At 50.1% G+C, this 9922-nt stretch overlaps 2 protein-coding genes across 3 annotated transcripts; both read left to right on the top strand.

Annotated features, from left to right (window-relative positions):
• Positions 1 to 511: 511 nt before the first annotated feature.
• Positions 512 to 766, top strand: LOC129040487 (small ribosomal subunit protein eS27-like). The gene has a single exon (XM_054495090.1). The coding sequence runs from the start codon at positions 512 to 514 to the stop codon at positions 764 to 766; it is 255 nt and encodes an 84-aa protein (XP_054351065.1).
• Positions 767 to 811: 45 nt separating this feature from the next.
• DNALI1 (dynein axonemal light intermediate chain 1) lies at positions 812 to 9469 on the top strand. Of its 2 annotated transcripts, XM_054495068.2 has the most exons (6): positions 812 to 1337; positions 1874 to 2019; positions 3603 to 3772; positions 5859 to 6037; positions 6385 to 6549; positions 9335 to 9469. In XM_054495068.2, exons 1-6 carry the CDS (start codon positions 1191 to 1193, stop codon positions 9368 to 9370), a joined length of 843 nt encoding a protein of 280 aa, XP_054351043.1. In that variant the 5' UTR covers positions 812 to 1190; the 3' UTR covers positions 9371 to 9469. The 2 variants fall into 2 exon arrangements, 1 of the variants encoding a protein (XP_054351043.1); XR_010126554.1 differs by lacking the exon at positions 9335 to 9469 and having other exon boundaries at positions 5859 to 6196; positions 6385 to 6470.
• The last annotated feature ends 453 nt before the right edge of the window (positions 9470 to 9922 follow it).

The raw sequence follows: 9922 nt of genomic DNA, 5'->3' as shown, positions 1-9922 counted from the left end.
TGGGTAATCATGCTGTGATTCTCCCTGTGTATACATTTTAAATACATTTGTATGCCTTTTCTCCAATTAATCTGCCTTTTGTGAATTGATTTTTGAGCGAAACTTCAGGGGGCAAAGGGGAGGTTTCCCATTGGCTCCTACTTTGTCATTTCGCCATTTAATTAGAAAAATACTTCAGGCCGGGCGCGGTGGCTCAAGGCTGTAATCCCAGCACTTTGGGAGGCCGAGGTAGGCGGACCACGAGGTCAGGAGTTCGAGACCAGCCTGGCCAACGTGGTGAAACCCTGTCTCTACTAAAAATACAAAATTTAGCCGGTCATGGGGGCACGCGCCTGTAGTCCCAGCTACTCGGAAGTCTGAAGCAGGAGAATCATTTTAATCCGGGAGGCGGAGGTTGCCGTGAGCCGAGATCACGCCACTGCACTTCAGCCTGGGCAACAGAGCGAGACTCCGTCTCAATTTAAAAAACAAAACAAGCCCTTTCTTGCGGTGACGACCTACCCACGAGAACATGCCTCTCGCAAAGGATCTCCTTCATCCCTCCCCAGAAGAGGAGAAGAGGAAACACAAGAAGAAAGGCCTGGTGCAGAGCCCCAATTCCTACTTCATGGATGAGAAATGCCCAGGATGCTATAAAATCACCACAGTCTTTAGCCATGCACAAACGGCAGTTTTGTGTGTTGGCTGCTCCACTGTCCTCTGCCAGCCTACAGGAGGAAAAGTAAGGCTTACAGAAGGATGTTCCTTCAGGAGGAAGCAGCACTAAAAGCACTCTGAATCAAGATGAGTGGGAAACAATCTCAATAAACACATTTTGGGAACAACTAGAACAACAAAGAAAACTTCAAAAAACCGAGGAACTCCAGATGACTTCCTTTGGGAATTGTCCCTTAACCCTTCATGAGGAGTTAGGCGATGACTCCTGTTTTTCAGGTGACAAAATTGGAGCACGGCAAAGGTGATCTGCCCACTTCAAATCGCGAGCTAGGGAGTATAGGGACTCGAACCGCCGTTTTCCTCGCCTTCAAGAGTACAGGGGCGAACCGGTGAGCAGAAGGCCTAAGAAGCCAGGCACGAGAGATTTCTGCCCAGGGAGCGCAGAATGAAACTCGCCGGCTGTTGGCCCCGCCCCACTTCGAAGCTCCGCGCAGGCCAAGAAGCGCGGGGGAGGGAGTGAGGGGGCGGTTTCCATGGTGACGGCAAACAAGGCCCACACTGGACAGGGCAGCTGCTGGGCTGCTACTCTCGCCGCCGCCATGATTCCCCCCGCAGACTCTTTGCTCAAGTACGACACCCCGGTGCTGGTGAGCCGGAACACGGAGAAACGGAGCCCTAAGGTAAGGACGGGGGCTCGGGGGACAAAGGAGCCTCGAAACTCCGATAGGGAAAGACACATTCCCGCATTGAGGGTCAGGAATCTCAGGGGACAGGGATTGCAGCGACTGGGAGTAAAGGGAATTGGGAAGTCGGAGAAGGAGGGTGAGAGGATTGTATAGGAAGCCCAGATGTTGGGTGTGACCCCAGAGGGCAGATTTAGGTTGGGGAAGGAGGTCCCAGGGAGATGGATGGGGCTCACTCTTCTTCATAGTACGCGGGTCCAAGAATAGATGAGGTAGTGATTTCCCCATCACCAGAGGTGTGAAAGCACATGCCTGAGCACGTGTGCCAGAAACACCTGTTCAAGCATTGAGTTGGCACCAGACTTCATGGCCTCCTTCAGCTCTGTGACATAATTTCTGCTGAGAAGACCGACCCAAAGTAGGCTAGGAAGAGGGGAGGGCTGTGCAGAAGACCTGGAGCAATCTACAGGTTGGGGATGTGTGGAGCTGAGCTCCTGAACCATTTCCTGCCCTCACCTGTGCCTTCATCTCAGGCTCGGCTACTGAAAGTCAGCCCCCAGCAGCCTGGACCTTCAGGTTCAGCCCCACAGCTACCCAAGACCAAGCTCCCCTCAACTCCCTGTGTCCCAGATCCTACAAAGCAGGCAGAAGAAATCTTGAATGCCATACTACCCCCAAGGTAAGAAAGTAGGAGCAGTGGCTGGGAGAAGGCCTAAACTTTTGCATCGTGGATTTTGGGAGTGTGGGAGGAGGCACTCTGCCTCTGTTCCTGGCTGGGGATTCCTCCCAGTATCACAGAGCTCCTAGAACTTACATATGGCTGGATCCTGGCAGGGTGGTGGGAGACCTCTTCTCAATCTACCCTCATTTCCTGCATGCTGTCACCCAATCTCATGGCTTTAGATACCACCTATGTGCTGATGGTTCCCAAATGTGTATTTCCAGCCCTGTCTTCTCCACTAAACTCCAGGACCATATAGTCTTCTACTTCCTCATCATCTTCATGAAGATATCTAACAGACATCTCAAACTCAATATGTCCAAACTAAGTTGCAATTTCTTCCTTCCCCAATCTGTTCATCCCCCGTATTCTCCTTTTTACTGGGGACTCAAACCACCTTTCATTCCTTTTGATCACTCTCACAGCATGTGTCCTATCCTTCGTCACATTCTTTTGGCTCCACCTTCAAATTCTTTCCCAAATCCAACCACTTTTCACCACTTCTGCTTCCACCATCTTGCTCCTAGTCACTGGTGGCCACTCGCACTGCTGCAGTGGCCTCCTATCTGAAAACACTGCTTCCACTCTGCTCCTAGAATCTATCCTCCATACAGCCCCTAAGTCATAAGTCAGATCATGCCAGTCTCTGCCAGAAACTCTTTCGTGGCTTCCCATCTCAGACTAAAATCAAAAGTCCTTACAATGGCCTGGAAGGTGTGGCATGATCTGGCCTATGATGATGTATCCCTGACCTTATCTCCTGTTATTCTGTTTCTTGTTCACTGTGCTGAATCCACAGGGGCCTCACTTGCTATTTCTGAAATGCCTCATTCACTCTCCTACCACAGGGCCCTGACAGCTGGTGTTTTCACTGCCAAAGATGTTCTTCCCTTGCTATTCTCCTGGTTCCTTTCATTTCTTCCAGGCCTTCCTTGAGAATTCGCTATAGCAGAGCACCTCTGCCCAACATGATCTCCTTTTCTTGCTTTTTTTCTTCTGCAGCCACATTGATAATGGACATGCCTTTTCATCTATTTTTATGTAATAAGTTGACAGCACAGTTTGTAAGGCTATGAGGAAAAGGGAAATGGGGGCCTACGCAGGCACACACCTTCATGAACCTCTCCACCCCGATACACACATCTGCCTCTTTCTGGCTCGCACAAGGTTCATGATGTCCCGTGTTTCCCACCCCATAAGTTGGTGGGTAGTTCCTGCTGTTCACATCAAGCAACAACCATAAATCGGTCTTCAACATGTTAGGAGGGTAAGATCTGGAACAGTGGGGAATGATTTCACAGAGGCCCGTTGCTGCGGTGGAAATTGTCCACCACCCACCCATTCCCAAGATCCCTGTGGAGGCAGTATAGTGGGTGTGGCTTTGGAGCCTCACACCCCAAGGGATGGAGGATTCTGGTGGGTTGGTGGCAAAGCTGCCTCTCACCACTACTCAGGCAGAGGGCTCAAAGGGCCCTCTCTGCTCATGTGCTAGGGACCTTCAAGTCAATGGGTTTTGCTCAGCCCCGCTGTGTCTGCCACAGGGAGTGGGTGGAAGACAAGCAGCTATGGATCCAGCAGGTGTCCAGCACCCCTAGCACCAGGATGGACGTGGTGCACCTCCAGGAGCAGTTAGACTTAAAGCTGCAGCAGCGGCAGGCCAGGGAAACAGGCATCTGCCCTGTCCGCAGGGAACTCTACTCACAGTGTTTTGGTGAGTGAGCCAGGTGAGGGGTGGGCGCTACACACCCTGCTACTCCCTTCCCTTCACCTTCAGCACGGATCCAAGCCTGAGCACCTTGGAGCCGGAGCCCATCTCATGCTGGAATCCCCTCTTCTCCCCCTGCCTGACCAACCCAGCAACAGCTAACTGCCCCGTTCCCCTTCCCAGCTGAAGGGGGCCAGCCCCTCCACACCTGTGGGTATTTCTCCTCAGGCAGGACGAGAGACTAAGAAAAGAAATAAGACACAGACGAAGTATAGGGAAAGAAAAGTGGGCCCAGGGGACCGGCGCTCAGCATACGGAGGACCCGCACTGGCACCGGTCTCTTGAGTTTCCCCAGTATTTATTATTTTCTATCTAAATAGTAATACAGATTACTATTTTCACCATCTCAGCAAGAGGAATGCGGCAGGAGAGCAGGGTGATAGTGGGGAGAAGGTCAGCAAGAAAACGTGAGCAAAGGAATCTGTGTCACAAATAAGTTCAAGGGAAGGTACTATGCCTGGATGTGCACCTAGTCCAGATTTATGCTTCTCTCCACCCAAACATCTCAGTGGAGTAACGAGTAACAGAGCAACATTGCTGCCAACATGTTTCACTTCCCGCCACAGGGCGTTTTTTCTCCTCTCAGAATAGAACAAATGTACAATCGGGCTTTATACTGAGACATTCAGTTCCCAGGGGCAGGCAGGAGACAGAGGCCTTTCTCTTATCTCAACGGCAAGGGGCCTTTCTCTTTTACTAATCCTCCTCAGCACAGACCCTTCACAGGTGTCGGGCTGAGGGACGGTCAGGTCTTTCCCATCACACGAGGCCATATTTCAGGCTATCACGTGGGGAGAAACCTTGGACAATACCTGACTTTCCAGGGCAGAGATCCCTGCAGCTTTCCGCAGTGCATTGTGCCCCTGGTTTATTGAGAATGGAGAATGGCGATGACTTTTACCAAGCATACTGCCTGTAAACATTTTGTTAACAAGGCACATCCTGCACAACCCTAGATCCCTTAAACCTTGATTCCATACATCACATGTTTCTGTGAGCTCAAGGTTGGGGCAAAGTTACAGATTAACAGCATCTTAGGGCAAAGCAATTGTTCAGGGTACAGGTCAAAATGGAGTTTCTTGTGTCTTTCTTTTCAACATAGACACAGTAACAGTCTGATCTTTCTTTTCCCTACACCAGCCCCGCCTCTTCTACAAGTCCTCCAGCTGCCAGCCACTGTATTCTTGGCAACTTGAGTTCCTCACCCCTTAGCAGATGTTTGGAGTAAAATGAGAACTTCCATCTGTTTTTTCAAAGATTTTCTATAATAAGCATATGCTAATTTTTTAGTCAGAAAGATTAGTGTTCAGTATTTACATCCATCCATCCATCCATCCATCAATATTTGGCCCTTGGTGCAGAAAAATATTGATTTGTTGTTAACCCACAGACATGAGAGATTTAAGATGCACCTCCTTGAGTGCTGGTGTCAAATGGCTGTCACCCAGCCCAGTCTCATTGGCTCTTATGGACGCCGATCTGCAAACCACCTGCAAACCCTCAGGCAGCTGCAGGGTCTAGCAGGCTTCCCTATCCGTGTGTTATTATGGTTTGCCCTCCAGGTCAGCATTTATGGGGAGATAGATGGGCAAACTCTAGACCCTGCTGTTTCCCTCAAACCAGTGCAGCCAAGGGGGCACACAGGATGTCCCAGCTGCTTTAAAACAGCTGCCATCTTTAAACAGAAAAAGTCAGGTTTTTTCGAGTAGTAACCAGTTTTTACCTAAGGCCGGAAGGGAGGGGACCCAGTGCTGTAAACAAACCAGAGCCTCTTGTCTCCTTTGCTCTGGCCGACCCAGGCTTGCTGACTCTGTGCTGCTCACAAGTGCCAAGTTCAGAGGACTGACTGCATGGCAAGGCTCTTTGGGCCACTGAAGGCACCCTCCCTGAGGCCCTTCTCTGAGGCCTTGTACTTTGTCTCCAAGCGAGAACACCCTAATGTCCTTCCCAAGAGGAAGGGTGTTTGCAGTAGACATACTGCAAGCCCCCTCCCCACGCCCTGTCTGATCTCATGGTGTGTGTGCATTGGAAGATGAGTTGATCCGGGAGGTCACCATCAACTGTGCGGAGAGGGGGCTGCTGCTGCTGCGAGTCCGGGACGAGATCCGCATGACCATCGCTGCCTACCAGACCCTGTACGAGAGCAGTGTGGCGTTTGGCATGAGGAAGGCACTGCAGGCTGAGCAGGGGAAGTCAGACATGGAGAGGAAAGTGAGTGGGGTTTACCGTGACCCTTGGCCCCCTGTCTCTTCTGTAAACCTCAGGGCCACGTGCTTGTCATTCCAGCACTACATTCTGACCTCCTAAGGTGCTCTCCTGACAGTCACGACACCTGGACCTGCATCATCCCAGTGAGGGACCCCTGGTTGAGTATGTTGGCCAGCCTGGTGGTCTTGGCAGAGTTGTCTCCGCTGTGGACGCTCCATGCCAGGCACTGACCTCCCACTGGGTGGCAGTATATACCCTGGCAATGTCATGTCCCATGTCCCTTCCACCCAGGCTCACACCATTCCATTCACCTGGCGACATCCCAGAATGACTGGGCATTCTCTCCTCAGATTGCAGAATTGGAGACGGAAAAGAGAGACCTGGAGAGGCAAGTGAACGAGCAGAAGGCAAAATGTGAAGCCACTGAGAAGCGGGAGAGCGAGAGGCGGCAGGTGGAGGAGAAGAAGCACAATGAGGAGATTCAGTTCCTAAAGCGAACAAATCAGCAGCTGAAGGTAATCAACGTGCAGGCTGTGGTGGAGGTGCCCCCTGCCCCGAGACCCAGCCCCACAGGCCAGGCATTCGGTTCCTTTTCCATGGCTTTTAAATGTTTGTCCACATGCACTGCCAAAGGATAAAGGAAGCTGACTTCGGTGGTGGGAGAAGGGGAGGGCTCCAGAGGGGGTCTCTACTCTCAACTCCAACTCTCTGAGGCGCCTCAGCCTGGCTCTCCAGTGGAGGATTCTTCTCCCTGGAAAAAAGTTGCCCATCCTCAAGGAAGAGGTGGATATGGCAAAAAGTGGAACTCCATTCCCCTGGAAGCTGGTATGTTGGAGCCTTCCTGGAGGGGGCTGGGCTCCAGGTGGCTTGCGTGGTAGTGCTATCCCATGGCTGTCTCCTCTGAGGCACTGTTTCAGGGCATAACCGGGGAAGAAGTCAGAACCAGTGGGCAGCAGGGCCCTTTGAGAGGAAGAACCATTTCAAATCAGAAACCTTCCCCACGAATGTGGTCGGGGAACCCAGGCACAGGTGCTCTTCCTCGAAGTCCGATGCCAGCAGTGGTCTTTTATTCAGCTGAGGTGATAGGAGGGAGGGGGCTGGTGGACAAAGCTGGGCAGGAGGCCATGCTACAGGCACTGCAACTCCCAGCTGTTTGGTCCAAAGGTTCTCAAAAGGTAGCCCCCAGACCAACATCATCCTCACCTGGCAAAGCAAGCCAAATTATTGGGCCCACCCCAGATCTACCAAATCAGAAAATTCGGGGTTGGGGTCCAGCAATGTGCTTTAACATGGTCTCAGGTGATTCTAATGTTTGCAGAAGTTTGAGCATCACTGTTCTGGAAAGATGGCCTACTGACATTTAGTGGCTTTCTCCCATGGCCCTGGCCAAAGGACCCTGGATGGATCTCCCTGTCCTCCCTAGGCTCAGATAGAAACCTTACAGTCTTGACATTGCAGGCTTGTTAGGTCTACACACCAGCAGGACTGGCCATTTGCGATAAAGAAGGCTTTCTGTTAACCACTACTGGAACTTTTCTTGTTGCACAAAGAAAAGCAAGAAACTTTCACAGCCAAAAATGAATCTGTTTCCTTAGCAGCCTCTGAGGCTGCTTTCCTTAACTGCCATATTCCTTTTTCATAAGCCTGAGTTCCTCAGTTCTTCCTGGATTAGCAACAAGAGCAAACCAAATACCTTAGCATGTTTCTAACATTTAAAAGCAATCTTGTAATCTCCAGGGTGAAAGATTCTTTAGAAGTTGGCATTTTTAAATTTTTTTTTCTTTTGAGACGGAGTTTTGCTCTTGTTGCCCAGGCTGGAGTGCAATGGCACCATCTCGACTCATTGCAACCTCTACCTTCCGGGTTGAAGCGATTCTCCTGCCTCAGCCTCCTAAGTAGCTGGGATTACAGGCATGTGCCAGCACGCCCGGCAAATTTCTGTATTTTGAATAGAGATGGGGTTTCACCATGTTGGCCAGGCTGGTCATGAACTCCTGACCTCACATGATCTGCCCACCTTGGCCTTCCAAAGTGCTGGAATTACAGGCTTGTAATACAGGAAGTGAGCTATTTTTATTGGCTCAAAACTGCATTGCAAATAATGCAGCTTTGCTGTCCCCAGGATAGACCTACCTAAAGATCTGTCCAGTATTATTTTATTGGCTACCAGAGGAACACAGTAAATAACTCCCAAGTGTCTTAAGCTTTACATAAAGAGGGACAGCTCTCGGCTGGGTGTGGTAGCTCACACCTGTAATCCCAGCACTTTGGGAGGCCGAGGCAGGTGGATCACCTGAGGTCAGGAGTTTGAGACCAGCCTGGCCAACATGGTGAAACCCATTTCTACTAAAAATACAAAAAGTAGCTGGGTGTGGTGATGTGCACCTGTAATCCAAGCTACTCAGGAGGCTGAGGCAGTAGAATCACTTGAACCCTGGAGGCAGAGGTTGCAGTGAACCGATATCACACCATCACACTCCAGCCTGGGTGACAAGAGCAAAACTCCGTTCTCCACCCCCACCCCCAACAAAGAGGGACAGCTCTGTATTCACTGGCAGCATTTCTCTAATTGTGTGCCAAGTTGTCTTAGTGGCTGAAAATTTGCTGTTTCCCAAACCTCTGGTCCCAGCAGAACTCCCAGGATCCTAAACCAGAGAGCCAATTTTTTTTTTTTTTTGAGACGGAGTCTCCCTCTGTCACCCAGGCTGGAGTGCAGTGGCACGATCTTGGCTCACTGCAAGCCCCGCTTCCCAGGTTCATGCTATTCTCCTGCCTCAGCCTCTGGAGTAGCTGAGACTAGACACCTGCCACCACGCCCGACTAATTTTTGTATTTTTAGTAGAAACGGGGTTTCACCGTGTTATCCAGGATGGTCTCAGTCTCCTGACCTCGTGATCCGCCCACCTCAGCCTCCCAAAGTGCTGGGATTACAGGCATGAGCCACTGCGCCCGGCCAGAGAGCCAAATGTTTAACTTAGCAGACATATTCTGGCCTGAAATCTGAGCCATGAAAAGCCCTTACAACAATGCATTCAATATCCTTTTCAATGCTTTATATCATACCCGGAGCCATTATTGTGTGGAAACCAGGACAGCTCTGGCTTCTCCTCATATACTAAGACTGTACGCCAAGCCAGAAACTAGCTAATCTAGAAAATATGGATTTGGGGATCAAGGGGAAAAAGAACCCTTGGAGTGACAGCATTTGGATTCTTCTTCCCAGAGACTTTGATCACCTCTCAGCTATTTGTATCAGGCTGCAAGTTTCAAGTATTAATGGAGTTTGTTTTTGTTTTTCAGGCCCAACTGGAAGGCATTATTGCACCAAAGAAGTGATAATTTCCACATGATTAATTTCCAACAAGACACTTGGGAGTTATTTATTGTGTTCCTCTGGTAGCCAATAAAATCATCATAAGCCCTTTGTAATAAAAAGCTAGTTTCCTGAGCGAACAAGCCATAACCTCCCCTAAACACCACCTAGGTATTTGTCAGAAGTCACACTATTACTCCAGTGTCATCAAACACCTAAGGTCTGCCAGCCAGGCTCCTGGCTGGGCAATGGAAGATGGTGTGGCCCTGTTAGTCTCAGTGTGTGGCTTACTAGCCAGCCTTGGGAACTGCCAACTCAAATTCTAAGAAAGCCACTGCTTTCTCATCATCACTCTATACCAATACTTATTTCTGGCCAAATGAATCTGCCTTTCTGCCCCTCAAACTTTTAGTCTACAATTCATCTTCTACCTTAACTTGGGCTTCTTGGGCCTCTGGCCTTCCTTACTTAATGTCTTCTTTTCCCTACTCTAATGCATTTCTAACTCACTTTGGAGCTTTGGTTTTCTAATGTATTATCCCCACTTGCCAGTCAACTGGACCCCTTCCTCCTCA

This window comes from Pongo pygmaeus, chromosome 1, assembly GCF_028885625.2.
Source record: "Pongo pygmaeus isolate AG05252 chromosome 1, NHGRI_mPonPyg2-v2.0_pri, whole genome shotgun sequence".
Classification (NCBI taxonomy): domain Eukaryota; kingdom Metazoa; phylum Chordata; class Mammalia; order Primates; family Hominidae; genus Pongo; species Pongo pygmaeus.
Note: the sequence above shows the minus strand (reverse complement) of the source record. Positions and strands in the feature narration are given on the sequence as shown.

What these genes read in the sequence shown, in the direction of transcription:
- LOC129040487 (XM_054495090.1), top strand. Translation starts at nt 512, where the DNA reads ATGCCTCTCGCAAAGGATCTCCTTCATCCCTCCCCAGAAGAGGAGAAG.
- DNALI1 (XM_054495068.2), top strand. Translation starts at nt 1,191, where the DNA reads ATGGTGACGGCAAACAAGGCCCACACTGGACAGGGCAGCTGCTGGGCT. An exon ending in ACTCTACTCACAGTGTTTTG is followed by an intron (nt 3,773 to 5,858) that starts GTGAGTGAGCCA and finishes GTGCATTGGAAG; the next exon opens with ATGAGTTGATCCGGGAGGTC. An exon ending in GAACAAATCAGCAGCTGAAG is followed by an intron (nt 6,550 to 9,334) that starts GTAATCAACGTG and finishes TTTGTTTTTCAG; the next exon opens with GCCCAACTGGAAGGCATTAT.